This window comes from Rhinatrema bivittatum, chromosome 5, assembly GCF_901001135.1.
Source record: "Rhinatrema bivittatum chromosome 5, aRhiBiv1.1, whole genome shotgun sequence".
Lineage (NCBI taxonomy): Eukaryota > Metazoa > Chordata > Amphibia > Gymnophiona > Rhinatrematidae > Rhinatrema > Rhinatrema bivittatum.
In genome coordinates this window covers 239,500,420-239,521,675 of record NC_042619.1, presented here as the reverse complement: position 1 = coordinate 239,521,675, position 21,256 = coordinate 239,500,420, and the positions used below count along the sequence as shown (strand labels likewise).

The 21,256-nt window shown below is 42.6% G+C and overlaps 1 protein-coding gene across 2 annotated transcripts in view; it reads left to right on the top strand.

The window, feature by feature from the left end:
• The window catches only part of IFNAR1 (interferon alpha and beta receptor subunit 1), a 114,897-nt gene extending 106,120 nt beyond the window's left edge, over positions 1-8,777 (top strand). For both annotated transcript variants that reach the window (XM_029603558.1, XM_029603557.1), the window contains 3 exons: positions 4,143-4,293; positions 7,284-7,439; positions 8,276-8,777. In XM_029603558.1, coding sequence (XP_029459418.1) covers positions 4,143-4,293; positions 7,284-7,375 — 243 coding nt within the window. In that variant the 3' untranslated portion in view covers positions 7,376-7,439; positions 8,276-8,777. The remainder of the gene's footprint in view (positions 1-4,142; positions 4,294-7,283; positions 7,440-8,275) is intronic.
• Positions 8,778-21,256: the final 12,479 nt, after the last annotated feature.

Below are 21,256 nucleotides of genomic sequence, written 5' to 3'. Positions count from 1 at the left end.
GATTGTAAACCCTCTGGGGATAGGGAAATACCTACAGTACCTGAATGTAAACCGATGTGATATTTCAGATCGAATGTCGGTATATAAAAAATAATAAATAAATAAAAATAAATACCTCAGTTACATTTGTGCCTGTTGGCACTTTGTTCGGTACCTGTTGGCCTGTAGCTTGGTATTCACCCATCTGTGAGGACTACTATCCTGCTTCACCTAGGAGAAAGAGTTACTTATCTGTAACAGGTATTCTCCTAGGACAGAAGGATGTTAGTCCTTAGGAAACCCGCCCACCACCCCACGGAGTTGGGTTCTCCTGCGTTTTGTTTTATTTTTTTCGTTAGTGAATTTTATGTTACGAGACTGAAGGGGGACCCCGTGTGGATGCGTGGATAGTAGCAGGCTGGGCATGCTCAGTGTGCCAGTCAAAATTCTAGAAACTTTGACATAAGTTTTTCATGCTGGGCTTCATCTGATGTCACCCATCTGTGAGGTCCTAGGAGAACACCTGTTACAGGTAAGCAACTCTGCTTTCCCAGACACAAGAGGTATGAACCCTCCAAAGTCTCTCATTTAAAACAATTACTAGATCACAAATGGCAGCTTTCTGAGCCCTAAGGGGGTGAATATGCATTTTGTGCAGAAATTTGAAATATAATTCCCTTAAGCTTACACTTTCTACCAACTTATATATTTATTCCCAACTATTTGTAAAATCATTCACCACTATTTCCTTCCCCAAGTCAGTACTCCTCTTCCTCACCACACCAATAACTGGATCCGATACAAACTCTTGAACCATATTTTTTTACAAATTAGAAAGTAGTTTAGATCCTGTTTTGACCTTCAACACACCACACTCTGATCTGCTAAGAAAGCCCCATTCTCTTCTGCTGGTAAAGTATGAACATATTTTCACTACTGAAGATATGTATATGGTTCCCTATTCTCCAAACTAAAGGTATCCTTTAATTGTTGAAATGAACAGGCCCCTTCCCTATTATCCTGCAAAATTTTGCCCAAGAGGTCCATCTCCAAAAAATATTATCCAGCCTGGCTGGAAATTATATTGCCTCCAATTGTAAGGTAACCTAGGGTTGGGAAGACAAGTTATATTTCTTCTCACTCACTACCAAACTGTCCAACTAGGACTAATTAGATTATGCTTCTTAAAAACCCGTCTGAGCATGCCAAACAAAAAAATGACACAGGACAAACTAGCTGCTGTTTCAACTACACATCAACTATGGTAGAGGAGGTAAACACACAATCATGAACCACTTTCAAACAGGCCACATTATTTAACAGTATATCTGGCAAATTTCAGCCTCCATCAGTGATCACCATCTGCAACAGTTTAATGCGCACCTTAGGTTACCAAATAAATACAACTAATTTGTTCTTCTTCCTAACATCTGCCGTCTTCAACATTATTGGTAAACATTGTAGGACATACAACCACTTGGGGAATAAGATTCAATTAATTAAAATTAAGTTATATAAAATTGTGACCATACAATGATAAAGGCAAACATTTCCAACTGTCAGGCAGTTTGGCTGTGTCCCTCAAGAGAAGCCCAATATTTTAGTGAATATAATTGGTTCAATTCCTGAGGGATATCAAATCCTAAATATCACAAAACATTTTCTTCCCACTACAAAAGGAATGAGCCCAACCAACTCCACCGCAGTTTCCTCAAGACATCCAACGAGAGATTTCCCTATATTTTAAGCCCAGAAAAAAATGTCCTGCAGAATCCCCATTAAATGCACCAAAGATTCATTGGCCAGGACAAACAGATGATCAAGTTATCAGGAAATAAAGCTACTTTCATTTCCATCTTTCTAAAACTAACCTCAGGGATCCATTTAGGAGGCAAGATCTTTCTTGCCAATGGCTCCATACTTAGAATAAACAAAAGTGGGTAGAGAAGACACCTCTACCTAGGATCCCTCAAAAGGGGAAACCGCTCAGAGAGAGTGCCATTACATAAAACTGCAGCCACCAGATTCTTATGTAAAATTTTAATTCTAATAATTATAGCACCATTAAACCAAAACTTCCACTAAGTAAAAAAAAAAAAGTTTCAGGCTAATTGATCAGATGCTTTCTCAGTATCAAAGCTAATCAAACTCTTCACAAATTCAGCATTAGCAAGCAAAGCCAAAACCTTACGCATATTTATCACAATATTTCTCCCTTAAACAAAACCCACCTGCTCATTGGAAATGAGAGCAAGAAAAAGTATTGACAACCTAACGACTAAGACCTTAGATTAAATTTTGACGTCCATATTCAATAATAAAATAGGGCAATAGGAAGCCGGATTCTCCAAATCGTTCCCCTTCTTAGGTAGAACTGTTATAAATGCATCTTTAAAGGAAGATAGGAGTTCCCCATTTACCACTGAATCACAAAACATGGCACACAAGGGCTGGGCCACAAATTCATTTCTAAGTTTAAAAAAAAATTCTGAAGTAAACCCTCAGACCGAGGTGGTTTTATGGTTATCAAGAGTATGAATCGCGGCAGACGCCTCCTTCATAGTTAAAGCCTGATTAAGCCAGTCTAGTTTAGTTTATCCTTATCAAGCTGAGGCAAATCCAGTCCTGCAAAAAACTTCTTTCTGCCCACAACACTATCCCTACCTTTAGCATATAAAGATGCATAAAAGCTATTAAAATAAACAAAACATTATTAATCTTTGGAATGAACTCAGCCCTCTACCTCTTTTTGCATTGTGGAAATAAAATGAGGACTACTCACGGTCTTGACCAATCTCGCTAAGCTCCTACTAACCCTATTACCATACTTAAAGAACTTATGCTTCTGGAATAACAGAGTATTAGAATTTTGCTGCTGCAACAAAGCCTTCAGATTGCTTTGTACCATAAAGAAGTGTTCTTTATTCTCTGAAGTCCTATTCCTGGCCAGCACCAGTAGTGCCTTCAGAAGTTGGTTCTCCAGCAACACAGTAGCTCTATTCAAACGCTTCTTTGCAAACGAGTAGGCTACAACTTCCCCTCTTAAGACAGCTTTAGCCATTTCCCAATACTACGTTGGTGAAGACAAGTGCTGTACATTATAGGCCGGATTTTAACTCCTTAATTGGAGCGAACTGGGGAAGGCCTAATTGCGACGCCGTGCAGACTTTGGATAAATTCACACACCCCCCCCCCCTTGCGCGCGCGGCCACCCAATTTTATAACATGCGCACGTATTATAAAATTGGTGCGTCCGTGTGCGCGCACGCGTTATAAAATCTACCCCTATGCTTCTTATAGTCTCTCTGTTTACCAACCAGAAACTCTCTAAAATTGAAATCCTCAGCTAAATTAGCCGGCATCTGCCAATAATAAGATCTATGAGCACTGGAACATGATCTAATATCACATAAACACCAATTTATGGTGATCCACCATTTTGGCCTTTTCCTCTCTTTTGCTAAACTTTGTAGCTGTAATGTCTATAAATATGCTTCCAAAAGGTTGAGGTATAGATCGAAAAGAGTTGGCAATCTCCACAAGCAGATTAAGATGAGAGAAATTGGGAAAATCACTGAGTTAATGGGGATGGCACGACTGAGCAACTCTCAGTAACGCGTGATGTCTTTATGTAATGTTAGTTTTTAGTTTCTCACTGCTTAAGATTCAGTATGGATCTAATGAAACACACAGACAGTTTTGTGAGAGGTAGGTCTTTCTGTATCCTTTAGAGGACAATTTTTTCAAACCCCCCCCCCCCCCCAAACTATGGATAAAAATGTCTGCGTTGTTCTGTGCTCAGTATACATGTCACAAAAGGGACAGGGGAGGGAAAATAGGTCCTGGCTTTCATTTTCAAAGCCCGGTGCACATTTTCCACAGGTGCAGATGTATGTGGAGGTCATTGGACCCTTTGTCTTTCTTCCCTAAACCTTTCCAGCTGAATTTTCAAATGGAAATATCACAGGCAGGTTCCACTTGAAAATGTGCTTGTAGTCCTGCAGGTAATGTAAAAATTGCCCCTATATAGCACTGCTGTCTTCTCTAAATACTAGAGCAGATTGAAACTGTTTGCCTTGTCAGTTTTAACTGATGGCTAGTATAAATATTCTCCTGAATCAGCATAACTGCTTCAGCTATAAGGAATGTGTTTTCTCTTTCAGGAAAAGTGCTTTGAAGATGAACATACTCTTTATACGCTTCCTGTATCGGAACTGAATCCTGAGACGTATTGTCTAAAAGTGCAGGCATTTTCACAAATGTCCAATAAATCTGGCCATTTTAGTGCTATTAAATGCATTACAACTGAGGCTGGTATGAAATCAACTCAAATCTATATTTTTAAGAGATGCAGTATATATCTGCGAGTGCTCCAGTACTTAAGAGGGGTTTGGGCATCCATCTCCAACTCTGTTGGACTTTCAATGTAATCAGAATTTTCTCCAATACCATTTTGATAGGGAAACTCGAAGCTGAGACATTTGTGGGCTTGACTGCCTCCTTTTCCCTGTTAATCTACCTCCTAATTGGGTATTGTGGCCAGTAATTCTTGTGCTAAGAAACATGAACAGAGACTTCTTCTGGAGCCTGCTACAAGTACTTCCTTAAACAGAAGCAGATCCAGTAAATGATCTCAGGCATACATCTACAGAAATATCTTCACATGGATTTGTGAGCATTACCTCTGCAGCCAGAGCATGTTTTCAGTTTTTTTTTCCTGCTTTCTATTCAGCCTTATCACTCACCGTTGTCGGGGGGGGAGGGGATGTTTTACATGCAGACTTTACTCTGAATTTTCAAAGTATTTATGCGCATAAATTCCCATTGAAAATTTGAAAAGTAATTGGCTGGGAATACATACAAATTTACCTGCACAGTTAAACCTGCTTGTGCAGGTTATGTTACACACACAAAGGTGAATTTTAAAAGCCCAACGTGCATCAATAAGGGAATGCGTGAATATGTCGGGCCTAGGAGCACCGAGCGGATTTTATAAACCACTCGTGTATATGCGTATATCTTGCTGCATGTACAAATAAAAAGTTTAGAAAAAGGGATGGGTTGTTGGCGTGGTCTTGGGCCATGGGTGTTCTGAGATTCACACTTGAAATTTGTGTGTGCATATGTATTTGCACAGGGGTCATGCATAACTTTACTTCTGCTATAGATGACGTAAGTGTTAAAACAAAAAAATGTAGGCAAGTCAGCAGGGTTTTAAGGGTCGGAACTAACGGGGAGGGGGGAGGCCATTAAACTAGGGAGGTTTGCAAGTCCTATCCCCCAACTGAACTGGGAAAATGGCGTTGGTGCATGTACTTTGTAAAGTTTCCCCCTTACGTGGTAGATACGAGATTTGCTCGAACATGTGCATGTCTGTAAAAAAAAAAAAAAAAAAAAAAAATGTGTACACTTGTACGTGCATCCAGGCTATTTTATAATATGCGCGCCTATAAGCATGGATGTTATAAAACGGATGTCTCTGTGTGTGGACTGACAAATGTGCACACACATGCACCTGTGCATCTCTTTAAAAGTTTCTGTCATAGGGCCTGATTTTAAAAAGCATTTACATGCTTAAAATTGGGTTTTACACATGTAAATGCATTTTACCCGTGTAAGTGGGCTTTTGAAATTGCTACAATATATGCCATAGGATTTTCATGTGCAAGTACACTCTACATATGCAAATGATTTTTTAAAATTGCTACGATAGTATATTACAATAACATGTGTAACTCCTTTAAAATTACCTCTATACTTTTTAAAATGGAGAAAGTATGAGTGGAAGTTCCAATGGCTTTGAAAATTCAGCCCTCAGGTATATAGTGAACAAGCCAGGGAGCAGGAAAGTTAACTAGGTAAAGTAACCCAGGTAAATTGGAAATTCAGTGGAAGAGAGCTAGATATGCATTCCACTGGCTAAAGTCAGTTATCTGGATAATTTTAAGGCAGCCCTCCAGTATGACCAGAGATACCCAGATCGTGCTGAATATTGACGCTAACCAGCTTAAGTTAAGCGCTGCCCTCAGATTGCCTCTCATCACTGCCTCTTCTTTTTATTTGTCTAAAGTTTGTTGGATAATGAGTTACTAGGACAAAATTTAAATGGACAACAGAGGAAGGACATTTTTTAAATCAAAGCTTTGTCTGGGTAAGCCCCATAGTTGCCCAGATAAATCTTTTGAATATGGATCTTATAGACCCAGGGCCGGCGCGTCCATTAGGCGAACGTCGGTGGTCGCCTAGGGAACTGAGCCATAGGGGATGCTGAAGAGCAGCCACGTGGTGCCGCAAGCGGGGCCTGTCCCACTCACAGCAAACAGAAATAGAGACTGTGCTTCTCAGGGCCCCGCCGCTTGCTCGCGGCCCTGAGAAGCACACAGTCTGCGCAAAAACAGGTCGGGGGGAGGGAGCGCAAGGGTCACCTAGGGTGCCCAATAGCCTTGTACCGGCCCTGTATAAATCCTAAGCTTTTCTGTGTTGGTCCTTAAAGACAATTTTTAAAATGTGCAGGACTTGTGTAATTCCTGATCCTGGCTTCTGCTCCCTAGGCCGGCAGGAATGGGGATTCTGGGGAGTCCAGCCATCTCTCACTACCACTACCACCACTCGGGGAGCTGAGGCATATGTTTTATGGTGCAGAATCATCACAGATGATGGGCTGGATGAGAGTAGAGGGGGTTAAAATAAGGGAAAATGGCAGGTAGTTGTAAATGAAGGCTCATGTTGCCACAGCTACTAACAAAGGCTGGTTCTGACTGAGCTAGAAACCCAAAGGAGCAGGAGGAAGCTGTTGAATCAAACACCCACACACAGGAAAAAAATACATAGGAGATATTCTAAAACTAATGAGCTGAACCATGACCTTGGATTCGTGACTCAGCACCACCTGCTCAGCATATTACCTTATTGTATTTGATTTGATTTATATTCTGCCCTTCAAACACTTCAAAGCAGATTACATTCAGTTAATGTAGATATTTGACAAACTCCTTTCACAATCTTCACAACTCCAGTGCTGAGCTCTGCTAACTGATGCTGCTTATCCAGTCTCCACATAGTACCTTCACTTTGAGAATTCCCACCCTCACCGGAATCCCCTGAAATATCCATTCTCATCTGAAGAAGGGGGCCTTGTTGACTTGACACTCATGTTCTGCACTATCTTAAACTGTATTACAACATAGAAAGAATCTCATTTTTATCAAATGACCTTTGTTTTGCCAGAGACCTGCTTTTTAACAGAGTGTAGACAAGATTTTTTAAGACATCTTAATTTTTAACACACATGTCTTTTCTTCTAGGTAACAATCCAGTTGTCCTGGTGGTTGCAGTTTTTTTTTTGCAACACTGTTGTCTTCAGTTTTATAGTTGCTTTTTGTTACGGTGCTTATAATTTGCACCGCTGGATCAAGTATGTGTTCTTCCCATCATGCAAACTCCCTTCAAACATAGAAGAGGTAGGTGCTTGCAGTTAGAAATAAGTAAAAAAAAAAAAAAAATAGAAACAAGAGCAAGAAAAATTCAGAATTTGATTTATTCTGGGAAGAGACTTATTGGAAAAAATGTGGACTTCAGACTATCAGTCCGATGCAACATTGGCACATGCATTGAGCGCCCGCTCTCCTAACGCATGGAGATCGACCTATCTGGGTTGCCCAGTGCAATATGCAAACTGGCTGCCGCGGTAAAAAGGAGGCGTTAGGGGAAATTGTGTGCCCCTAATGCCTCCTCGGCAGCGGGGGCCCAGCAGAGGTGGCTGTCAGTGGGTTAGGAAAATGGACGCCCAATTTATACAAGCATCCCTTTTCTAACCTGACCGCTGGTACATTTTTTTTTTTGGACAGTTCTAATTTTTCAGTTACTCTGACTTAATATTGCCATGATATTAAATCTGAGGAAGTACAGAATACCAGTATTTTCTGTTCTTCTGTACACTTTTTGGGCTCCTCAAAAATTAACGCCTGCTCCAGGGCACACACTTTTTATTTCCCCTCCCCCCATCGGGGAGGAATAGCTAATAGCCTCATCAACATGAATTTACATGTGATGAGCGCTATTAGCTATGCATGCGATTGGACGCGCTAACCCCTGTTGTGCATCAGGGGTTATGGATGTGCGTCTAATCGTGCATTGAGCCTGCCGCTGCCTAAAATTACCCTCAGACAATAGGGAAAGCAAGACAGCAGAGTAAATAAATGTCATGAGAACAACAATAGAAAATAGAGCAACTTGTTGTTCAAAGTATAATATATTTCCTTTGTAGTCTATAAAATGTTTGTTTTTCCTTAAACAGTGCTTCCATGAAGTATCTTTTGAAAAGTTCCTTCGTATCGTGTGCAGAGGAAACCACAGAAAAATGCTCTATAACCATGAACATTGTTGCTGAAGACATGGATGAGTATCTGATAAAGACTTACTAAGCACTGTACACAAAGCAGTGTTGATTCAGGAAACTATTCCAATGAAGATGAAGTGAATGAAGGTGCATCAGAAGAAACTTGACAGCAGACAATACTTGAATATACTCAGTGTGCCTTAAAATGTTTTGGCCTAGTAAGCAATCTGAAAAACAGATATGGCCAGAGAAGACCGATAGATATCCCTTGGAATACTCCTGTTTTTTTTCTCCAGTACTTTCACACTTGATATTCTGTTTCATATAGGCATCCCAAAGTAATTTATAATAAATGTTAAAATATCAGATGATACAAATTAGTGCAAAAAAATGAACACAAAAACAAATACTGCAATAATACAAAAGCAGTGAAAATTTAAAAAAGCAGAAATATATCCAGTATACCGAATGAACAAATTATTTACTCAGGAAAGGCCTGCATGAATAACCAGGCCTTTAACCTTTTCCTAGAGACTGGGTAATGAAGCTCTGAGCAGATATCTAAAGGAAGTGCATTCCACATAATAGGAGCAAAATATAAAAAAGCAGAGTGATGACTGGACTTGTACTTAATCACAGATGGTTGTGGGACCCATAACAACCCTGTGAAGATCGGGCAAGCTTGCACAGGAGATCAAGGTACTCTGGACTGATCCTGAAAAAGCTTGGCAACCAGTGAAGCTCCTCCAAAACTGGTATAATATGATCTCTGATTTTAGATCCTGTTAGTCAAGCTGCAGACTATGCAGCAAACCAGTCTGTGGAAAAACAAATGCTTATCCTCTACACTGGTCTTATGATCTTTGTTTTATGCTAGTAGCTGCTTCTGCAGTTAGTCATTTGCCATACACATCTAACAACTGGATTATAATTCTCTAGTTGATGCAAGCTATATCTGTATGCTGATGGCATCAGCTGAACTGGGTGCTATCTTCAGCTACATCTGATACATTCTTTATGGAGCCTGATGTCTCCAGAGATGAGGAAATTTTAGGCTCATGCATTATTAGTTTAGTTTAATTTATTATTTAATATACCTCGGATCCTTTGCAAAACATCAAAATAATATGCAAAATAAAGAAATCTAAAATTATGCACAAAATCATAATGTCTGAAGACTAAAATTATAATACATAATCATAACTTAATACAAATCTCAAGTTAAATGTCATCTGCTGGCAGGCCTAGGGATAATGCTTTACATTTGCGCAGACGACATTCAATTAATTCTACCAATAGACGACACAATTGAAAAAACATTAAGTCTAGCTAACATGTACCTAGACATAATTAAACAACTACTAAACCAAATGGAACTGGTTATCAACACTGACAAAACTGAATTCCTTCACCTTGAAAGAAAACATACTGAAATCATTCAAACACCGATAACCCTAAGAAATAACCAAAAAATTGAGCTAGCCAAAAAAGTAAGGAATCTGGGAGTAATAATGGACCCAGAAATCAACCTGAAGCAACACATATCTATAAAAGTAAGAGGAGGCTACGCAAAACTTATGGTCCTCAGAAAATTGAAACCATTACTCACACCTGCCCACTTCAGAACAGTATTGCACACACTTATCTTTTCTAGCACTGAGTACTGCAATGCACTCTTTCTAGGACTCCCAAGCACATCGATAAGACCACTCCAGATACTTCAAAATACTGCAGCCAGAATACTGACGGGAAAAAGGAGGAGGGACCATATAACCGAAACTCTAGCAGACTTACATTGGTTACCCATCGAATAAAGGATAAAATACAAAGCCTTATGCACCATACACAAACTAATATATGATAAAGAAGCAGACTGGCTAAACACAGCCTTACGAGTACATGTGCCACAAAAAAACCTCCGCTCAGCAAACAAAGCACTACTAACAATCCCTTCAGTAAAGTCAGCAAAATTAACCCAAGTGAGAGAAAGGGCTTTATCATTGGCTGGGCCCATACTATGGAACACGATGCCTCCTGAACTCAGATTACAGAATAATCTCAAAACTTTTAAGAAAAATTTAAAAACATGGCTCTTTAAAAAAGCCTTCACTAAAGAGTGTGGAGGGTAGAGAATGAAAATACAGGGTAATGCAGATGAGAATGAATTTACTCAATCCTAGATTTAAGAAGTAATATCTCAAAGCGATAGTTACTCAAATAATGATTTTATTTATGAAATTGTAACCGAACTTTATTGGCACCTGTTAGAATGTACGATATCCTACATTTACTTACCTTAGTCTGTGCCTATTTGTAAACCGTTGCGATGGTATATAACTTAGCGACGGTATAGAAAGGTTTTTAAATAAATGAACACAAAACCACCCAAAGTTTCATAGAATCTAATATCCTAAGATAAAAAGTTGTGAAATGAAATTTCTCCAAGGACAAGCAGAATGGTAGTCCTCATCCATGGCTGACCTCATCAGATGGAGCCCGGCATGGAACTTTGATCTCAAAGAATCTAGAACTTTCAAACACGTCCTACTGAGCATGTGCAGCTGTAGTCATCACCCTGCCCCCTAGGCAGAGTCCCTCAGTCTCTATTTTTTCCCGCAGAGCATTATGGTCATGGGAGCCATGTGTCTCACAGTATTCCGCTTTTCTTTCTCCTCACAGTTTTTGTAAGTGATTTTTTTCTAGAACTGCAGCTGTTTTCTTTCCTTTACCTTATGGTAGTTATTTCTTTTCCCTTTTCTTCTTTTCTCTGTCTGCCAGCTGCATGGCAGACCTTAGTCACTGTGCAGTCTGCAGAGTCTATATCTCTTATAAAAAATAAATAAATAAATAAATACTGCACTGGCAGTTTAGTATCTATATCATCTCCTTGTGCTGTCTGATTTTGTACCTTTGTCAGGTGCTGGCAAGACTGACTGAATGCAGTCTGTGGGTAATCTCTGTGGGCTGCTGAGCCCAGGGACTCGAATCGATGGAAGTTCAGACAGTGCAGAGATCGAGGAAAACACTGTTCCTGTTGGGGGGGAGATCTCATCCTCCCCACATTCAAAAGAACTAGTCTCCACAGGCAGGAGCCCTGGATGAGGTAGCCTTCCCTCCTGTTTGCCAGTGATGCAGTGTAGTCTCCTTGCAAGAGAAGGTAAGCAGGAGCCTGGGCAAGCAGCTTTCTGCCGCACCTTTGGTGCTATGCCCAGTAACAGTTGCCCATGCACATCTGTGACCAGCGCATCGTTGATCTGTTGCATCAAAGTCAGGACTGCATAAGGGACCAGGACTGCCATTGAGCATTATAGTCACCCATGATGTCGAGGGTCAGGGGTGCCCTAGCCATCGGGGTGCATGACTACCTTCAATGCCATAAGGGCCTTCTGTGCCGTAGGCATCTGTGGATGTAGATCTTGATGAATCGGAGACATCGAGCACCTTGGGCCTCGATGTGGCAGAGTAGTGACACCAACCTTTTGTGTCAGGGACCAGGTCTGCATGAAACGCCATGATTCCCACTCGAAGCCATTGGAGCCACCCTCAGTGACTATGCCATCGATGCCCTCGATCCCATCGAGGTGCGTGAGTGGCCACCTTCAATGCTGCAGCCACCTTCAGAGCCATCGAGTTGCATGGCCTCTGCCATCAAGGTGTGGAGCTGCCCCAATACCATCGACCCCCTTGATGCCATTGAGGTGAGGGGCTACCATGGAGGCCATTAGGCGTGTTGGCCACTGATGCCTTTCGTTGCCACGCTCGACAATGTTGAGCACCATTAACGAGGCACTGGGATCGCCATTGAATGCCCTGGTCGTCCCCAAGGCCATTGACCACTAGGGCTCTTGCAAGCCCTCACGTGACAGATTTCGGGCTTGAACGGATTGAGCACCATTTGCTCAAGGTACCCTGGTACACCAAGGAATCCAGGCACAGTGGTCTGGTGCCCTCGAGGATCCTTGGCGGTGTCCGAGGCACTGAAGGGCATTGTACTGTCCCATCACTGGTCTATGGCTATCGGGCACCGTGGATGCTGATGATCTTGGGAGCCCTGATCTGCTGGGATCAGGGGGCATCTGAGGCTCCACCTGGATTCATGCAGCATTGGTGTTTAGAGTGCTAGCAATTCTATCGTCAGCCATAGCTGCTGGTGAAGTAAGTCATTGAGCTAGCAGTACCGATGTCCTCAGACAGATAGGTGAGCCGAGGGGAACAGACGATGGTGCTGGCATTCATCTGTTCCTCTGGGTGCCGATGAGGCATGTCAGGACTGTATTGGGGCTGCAGAGCCTCTGCCTTCAAGCACCCCTGCCATCCTTGGTACCTCTGGTCCATTGGTGCCTTTGGACACCGGGGTCTCTATCGGTGCTGTTGAGGTCCATGGGTGCCTGTGGCACTGGGGATGGTGCTATATTATGTCAAATTGATCAAGATTCAGTCAAGCGCTGTTCAAACCCTGGGTGTAGCATCTTTTGGTGCCCTTGATGTGATCCATCGTTGGCAAGTGTGAAAGCGCTATGGGCCCTATAGGCGCCATCAACACTGTGGGCACCAGTAGATGCTATCAGATGCCACAGGACACAACTGCAGAGTGCCATGGGCACAGTCTGTCGCCATGGACTTCGCTGCTGTCATTCACTAAGGGAAACAGCAGTGAGCCATTCCTGACGCAGTTTCAAGGGTTGTGTCCAGCCTCTTGAACGTAATCAGGTACTGGAGGGGACAATGCCATAGAACGCCACCCACTGCCATGCCATACCCAGAGCCCCAGTGGCACTGGGAACACAGTTACTGTTCCTATGCATTCCACTGGTAGTTACTGTAATAATGGAGCACAGCATTAGTGGTCGGGTACAGCAAGGCATCTACTCCAAGCGCCTCAGGAGATGGCAGGTGGCATTCTCCCTGTCTGTGGAGTTCTGTCATGCCAGGGTTCTGCCATCGTCACACCAAGGTCTCAGCCTCCTTGTCAGTTCTGCACTACAAAGTGCTGGGGAGGACTGGTGAGGAAGGTGTCATCACATACTCTGTGATTTGCCTTTTGGCAGCACCTTTCCAATGACTCTAGCAAGCGGTGCTCTGTTCTGGCTGTTCTGTGGGATTCTATCCCCAAGCACAGCGAGTGGGGTCATAGGTGTGCCACCATCCATAGGATGGGATACCGCTGTACAAGTACTGGTCAGCTTGCTTTTACAGCAAAGGACTCTATTCTCTAGTTGTCCTCTACTGTGTGTGTGTGGGGGGGGGGAGGTGTTTCCCTCCTGGCAAGCACGATAGGTTGTGCACTACTGCCACATGACTGATGTAGGACTGCGTTCCTGGTCAAACCCTAAGGAGAGTAGGCACCAGGAGGGTAGTGTCAGGAGTCTTCTCCTGCCTCAGAAGCGGAATATGTTTTTCAACCTCTTCCGTGTCACAAATCCCCTTTGTGAGGAAGCCCCTGGGGCTCTGTACCTGGCAGATTTATCACTGAACAGGAGCTTTGAATTGGTGCATCTCCTTGTAGGTCAGGTAGAACAGCAGCGATGATCATCTTACTGTTTTTGCTGAGGCCCCTTCTTTACCATGGTGGCCTTCCCCAACCAAGACTGGCTGCCAGTGGCAGATTGGTTGCTTCTGAACCTCAGCAATCAGTGATTGTGTCTCAACGCCAACTGAAGAGTTGACGGGTTTTACGGGATCAGGAGGCCCCAATTCCCATTGCTTTCCTGTCCCTTCAGAAAGGGGGGATTTGACTGAGTTCCAGGGCAACTCTTATGGGTTCCCCTCTGGATGCCTGGTTGTCCACCCCTGCAAGATGTGACCCTCATTCTCCCGTTTCCTGAAGAAGGCATGTCGCTGCTTCTGACTGGTGGTCACTCTGTTCCTTGTTGGATCTGAGAGCCGGTCAAGTGGTACCGCTCTACTTAGGCACATCAGGTCTATTTTGCAAGGGGATCCTTTCCAGAGTAGCTCCCCTGTGAAGATTTGGGGTGTCTCCCGTCCAGGAGTCAACTTTTATACCTGCTGATCTTAAGCATTTTTTGATTAGGATCACTATTGCCAGGCATTCTCATGTGTGGGACCCTACCTCAGTGAGGAGGGTTGTAATCCATTTAATTGGGGAGTATGCCTTTCAACCTATTGCCATATCCATGGCTGAGGGAGTTGGGGATGAGGGACCCCACAACAGAGGTGCTGCTCTTTGGTTACAGTGGCTTCCAAGCTATAATTCCCCATTTTAGGCATAACCCTGTCTGCAGACGGGGAGTCCTGGTTCATGCAATGATTGTTCCATTTTCTGGACCATATGAGAGAAAAGAAAAGTGCGAAACTTGCTGGGCAGACTGAATGGGCCGTTTGGTCTTCTTCTGCCGTCATTTCTATGTTTCCTTAAAGGAAGTATATGCTATGGCTGAGATATTAATACCATAGCCAGGTTTGAGGTAATCTGTAGTGAGATTGCCCTTGCCCTGTCCTGGTATCCTTAATTTCCAGGCCGGAGAAGAAATCCTTGTTTGACGGGGGTTTGCACCTGCAGCACCCTGGCTTTCTGTCTCTTAGTGGAGTGTTTTTGGATTTCTCCCCTCTGGAATTCGCTCTGTTTTAGCTATTCCAAGCAGGCTGAGGGCTCTATCTCAGTTGGTAACTCCTGGAATCGGCCAGCGAGTTATACAACCTAGCGACTTATGCTTATTCGGCAGTCCCGCAGTCTGCCCTCCTGTGTTCTTTGCTCCTTCCGACTTACAGTGGAATTTCGGGGGGAGGGGGGAAAGCTAAGGCATTCATGGTATATCTTAGTGTATACCTGCAGGGAAAGAAGACACCACTTTTTCCCTTTTTCACCAAGCTCTGTTCCAGTACTGCCTTAGCTTTATCATTTTACTAGGTTGCCCAAAGTGTCTTCCTGCTTACCTGAATTATTCCTGTAGACATGATGGGTAGCCAGCCCCTGACAGGGTACGGTTGTAGGTGAGGCTTTAGGCCTAATGTATCTCCCTGCTTGGGGGTTTGGGCTAGTGATCCCATTCAGAGATTTGCCATTTCATCCCTGAAACTCTTGATGATTCCTGCTGGTCAGCTATGTCTAGTGCTTTTGGCATGTAGGGTCTGTCACAGATCCTGTCTTTGTTGCTGATTATTCTTCCCAGCCTCGCTTGGGTTTTCTGCCATTATGCTTATTAGCCAAACATGGGCACACTTCTGCAGAGACATTCTATCCTTTGGATGTTAGTGGAGCACGGTTTCTTTCTGGGGAGTTCTCGAGCCCCAGCTGGTTTTTCGGTTGTGTTATAACACCGAAGAAAACTGTGCGGTTTTCATCAAAGACCTTCGCTTGTTTACATCTCTAGACTTTTTCTTGTATCCAGGAGGTTCTAGATCTATTGTTGTCAGGGTTGACTGATCTGAAACCTTGTTTGTAATGTTTTCCATGGTGTAGCACTCATATCACTCCCCTGCCTTTGGCGCCTCTGGTACGCATCAGGGTTTTGTCTCACTCTTTTCTGTGGTTTTTCTCTTTTCTAGAACCCAACTCTTTCCCTGCCTAGACCCCTTTGTGGGTTGGCTGCTTCACACGCAAAAGGGAGAGAGGTGGTGCTTTCAGCACCGTGCGGTTTCCCGCTTTGTCCTGCTCGGACAGCCTATAGTTTGGGGTTCACCCATGTGTAAGGACTACCATCCTGCTTGTCCTCTGAGAAAGCAGAGTTGCTTACCTGTAACAGTTGTTTTCTGAGGACAGCAGGATATTAGCCCTCATGAAACACACCCACCTCCCCTGGGAGTTGGTTTCTCCATGTATAAGCTATATTATGCCCTGAGGGACTCTACCTAGGGGGCAGGGTGATGACAGCTGCAATTGCTCAGTAGGGCATGTTTGAAAGTTCTAGGTTCTTTGAGATCAAAGTTCTGTGCTGGGCTGCATCCGATGATGGTCACCCATGTGTAAGGACTACCATCCTGCTGTCTTCGGTGAAGACCCGTTACAGGTAAACAACTCTGCTTTACACAACAGATCAATTTCCCAATAAACAGTACAAATTAGGAGCAATATTCAAAGTCTTATATGACAGCCAAAAAGATTGTTTGAATGTCCATGTCTTAACCCTCTTAGAGAATTTTTGATAGTCTTTTGTCATATTTCAACAGGAATAGTATTTCAAAATAAAAGGGTTGCATAAGAAAAAGAGTGATGGGTACCTTCTTGTCTAATTACAGAGGGCTACCAATAAGGAAGTGCTGTACTAACTGGGGAAAAATCCATAGATTTACTTTGTAAAGAGAGATTTGTGACATTTTATACTTGTCTTTTAAGTAAAGAATATTTTTTTTATTTGCAATTATATTGCTTTTTAAATTATAAAAAAAAAATTACGAACTAACTGTATTTTGCTACTTGGTTGTCAGTAGTGGGTGAAGCTTGCTAAGTAGAAGTAGTAATAAAACTGCTTGAAAGAACATAGAGTAAAAATGTAGAAGCGTTTACAAAAAAGGCCTTTTTAATTAGTAAACAGACAATAAATTACCAGAATAGCATGGTTCAGGAAGACAATGGTAAACCAAAAATGTAGTTGTTATAAAGTTAAGTGTAGTCACCAAGGAGCCTTTTTTATTTTTGGTGAGACCTCATTTTGGAGGCTTGTACTATCACAAGGCTGGAGATAGATGAAGGCAGTCCAGAGAGAGGCTACCAATATAGGGGCCAATGCATTGTGTGCATAGATGTACACGCAGTTGGATGTGCATTTTGGACACACTAGACTAATATCCGATGCAATAAGGAGACTAGTGTGTCCAAAACACGCACCCAAACAAATGTGTGGGTGATAATGCCCATCACATGTAAATTCCATGTAGATGAGGCTATTAGCTATTACCCCAATGAAGAAAATTGCTGGATGCCCAATGCACACTTAACGTGGCAAATTTAACTCCAGCCAAGTAGCAAAGGTCAATCCGTGAGTCAAGGGCTCATGAGAAATCAAAAATGGTCCTCTTTGGCTCCTCCTATTTCAGTCTTTGTGACACTTTAATTTACTGCTTGTGGTGTTGAAAAATACATGTATATTGGCTTGATTTAAAAAATCAAGACGCCCAGAACTAAGGGATGCTTAGTTCTGGGCGTCTTCAGAAACTTCAGCAAAATCGGCCAGAAGAAGCGAGATGAAAACGGATGTTCATATTGAGCACCTGTTGCAATTGTGGGCACCCAACGCATTTGAGCACTAGGGATGCACAATTCTTCCCTAGTGTCTCCTTTTTTATGCTGCCCCTCATTTAAATACTGCATCAGGCGCCCAGGGGATGTGGCTGCGTGCGCGTTCAGAAAACGGGCTCAATGAGCACCATTTTCAACATGCGTCTTATTGCACTGCCCTATAGTGAAGGGTCTGCACCAAAAGAGATATATATATATATATATATATATATATATATATATATATATGATAAGACGTAAGGTCCTAAATATATATATAACCAAGAGGAAGAAGAGTATGTGATGGAAATATTCAGATACCTGAAGTGTATAGATAATGCTCAAGAAGCAAAACCTTTTCTGAGGAAAGAGTGCCGTACAAGAGGTCATGATATGAGATTCCAAAGAGGAATAGATTCAGTTACAAACTCAGAAAATATTTTGTTATAGAAAGGGTGATGGATGCATGGAATGGCTTCTGCATGGAGGGGATGGCGACAAAAATGGTAATTAAATTCTAGAAAGGTTAGGATAAGCATTAATAAGTCAGATTGGGGGGGGTCTATAGAATTGCACCAGAACTACAATTGGGCAAATTAGATGGGTCTTCTGGTCTATATCTGCCATCATATTCTCTGTCTTTGTGTTTCATTGTCATAATTAAGATAAGTGGGAGATAGGAAAGTAACATATACTATTTATACTGATTAGTTAAAAAGATCTTCACTTTATGCTATTGTTTATAAACACCTACCCCCAGTTACAAACAAACCTAAAAGTAAATGTTTGGAACAAATAGAAAAAACAAGTAAGTAAATATTTTAAGGAAATTCTTGTTAACAATAAAAATTCTCAGTTACAGCATTTATGTAGACCCCACATTTAATGCATTATGCTCCTGTCCCCCACTAAACCCAGAAGGAGCGGCAATGTCATACCATGTTACGGTAATTTGATAATATCCTGAGAAACCAGGTCATTGCCAACCAGGGTTTGTTATACTAGCAGGCCTTGCTGAAATCTTACAAGATATACTGATGAAACAGTGCTATATTACAGTCAAAAAGCTGCCTGCGCCGAACAGCTACATCCTTCCTTTGCTACCTCCTTGAACAGATGCGCTTTCGCTGCCATAAAGGCATTCCTGGCCCGTAATTAATGGTATATACTAAGGTGGTGCAATCGTTTTTTCTCAAATTGGAGAACCAAAAAAGATTGAATTTTTTCTGAAATTTCAGAAAAATGTATTTTCCGGTTAGTTCGCAACTTTAGTGCATGCTAACTCCCGTTAGCGCTCACTATCGGGTAGTTAATGCGCACTAACTGGAAAATTGGGGCCCCCGAAAAAAAAACCCCCGAACTGCGGGAAATGAACCCCGACACGATCTAAGAATCTGAAGCACATCTCGAGTATACACTGGAGTTTTCTTACCAGTTAAGAAAAGTAATGTTGGTGATTTATTTTTTTTTTTATATTTTGGTGCTTAAAATATATTCAGATGTACTGTGTTTTTCTATAAAGAATAAAATATTGACTCTAAGGCTATGGATCTAAAAGCGTTTTCTTTTTTCTTTCACAAGAGTAAGAAAATTTTGTGTCCTTAAGTGTCTACCGTGTACTTACTATATCTGTATACAGCATATTTATCCATATATGTATATAAATATTCTGCCTCTTATAACACATCAAAGTGGATTATATTCAAGTACTGTAGGTATTTCCCTATCCCCAGAGGGCTCATAATCTAAGGGCTTTGTTAAGTATTTTTCCTATAAAGACAGAATGGGGGGGGGGGGGGAAAGCCATAGTAAATTGGATAAAAGTTATGTCTGAGATGTTTCGTCTTTTTTTTTTTATTTTGGCTGTTAAATGTATAAATAATATTTTGTGTAACTTTGCTTTTTTTTATTTTGTTGTATAGTAATTATGCATTTTATTGCTGCAAATTGCTTTCCTTATCCCCAAACCAGCCCATAATGATTGGGTTTTTCTCTTCTTACTAGCAGATGGAGAAAAGGAAGGCTTTATTGTACTGTTTGGTACTTAAGTAACTGTCAGGCCGATACAGTACAGTGCGCTCCATGTTAACCCGCCACTGGACGCGCGTTTTCCCTTACCCCTTATTCAGTAAGGAGCGGAAAACGCGCGTCCAATCCACCGAACCTAATAGCGCCCTCAACATGCAAATGCATGTTGATGGCCTTATTAGGTATGCCCGCGCGATTCACTAAGTAAAATGTGCAGCCAAGCCGCACATTTTACTTTAAGAAATTAGAGCCTATCCAAAGGTAGGCGCTAATTTCTTTGGGCACCGGGAAAGTGCACAGAAAAGCAGTAAAACTGCTTTTCTCTGCACCCTCCGACTTAATATCATGGCGATATTAAGTCGGAGGTCCCGAAAGTTTCGAAAAGAGAAAAAAAAAAAAAATTCGGCCCGCAGTTGTCTGGTCGAAAACCAGACATTCAATTTTGCCGGCGTCCGGTTTCCGAGCCCGTGGCTGTCAGCGGGCTCGAGAACCGACGCCAGCAAAATTGAACGTCGGCTGTCAAAACCGCTGACAGCCGCCACTCCTGTCAAAAAGGAGGCGCTAGGGACGCCCTAGTGTCCCTAGCGCCTCCTTTTGCCCGTTTTTACCGCCAGGACTAATTTAAATACTGAATCGCGCGCACCGGCGAGTGGGCGTTCGACCACTCTCCCGCTGACTTTACTGTATCTGCCTGTGTGTAACCTACAGTCACTAGTATTCTCTGTTTCCATCCATCAGATGATAGAGGTGCAAAACCTGCAGTCAGACTTTGGAGACTAAATTGCTCCAAGGGTGTTAGGTTCTGATGTGAAACTTGAACTCTGTCCTTGAGGGTTTGATAGGGGTGCTGGTTCCCTCACTTCCTAGCCTCCACTCTCTCTCTCTCTCTCTCTCTCCCTCTGTTTCTAGCTGATCTTGCCTGAAGACTTCTCTAAAGGAAAGTATTATTAACTTCCTCCTTTACTATTTGTAGGAAGTTGGTGGTTTTTGGAAGGAGATTGGTCCCTTTAAGTAATACCTTTTACTTTTTGTATCACCTCCAGACAGAATGGGATCACAGATTGGTTGCAGGGAGTACATGGGCTCTGCCGGTGGTGTGGGCTGGTTCAGAGTCAGTCTTACTGCTTAGAGAGAGGGCAGATAGAACCACAAAGCCAACCCACGGTGTAAACATATCTGCTCCCACTGAGCGCAGGAAGCAGTGCCTGGCCTGTGGTGAGCACAAGGGGAAGCTGCAGGCCTCGGGGATGTGCGCAGCCTGTGATCATGGAGGGGAAGATGGCTAGGGAGCTTCTCTTTTTCTCCCACTGAGGAGACCACAAAAAAGGTAGCAGTCCTAAGGTTCAGAAACATGCATCAGGGAAGATATGGAACTGCAGGAGCAGTGACCATGTTATCTTCCTGTGTGTGGACCATGAGATCTTGGGGAGGATTAATGCTGACATCTCCACCCCTGCCCTTGGTTATTACCCATTGTGACCCAGGGGCAACGTTGCAGGAGATTCTGGGCTGAATGCTGCTGATTTAGATGCAGAAGTCGATATTCAAAAGTTATCTGTCTAAATGGCTAACAGACTATTATTAAAGTTAGAATTTAGCCGAGTAAGTTGGGGGTGATCCAGGGGCAGGCGGGGGAGGTATTTTGGGTAGGAGCGGAGTTAGTCGTGCTGTAGAGCTATCTTAAAATTTAGCCAGATATACTTATCCGGCTAACTTTAAGGTAGCAGGGTATAGAA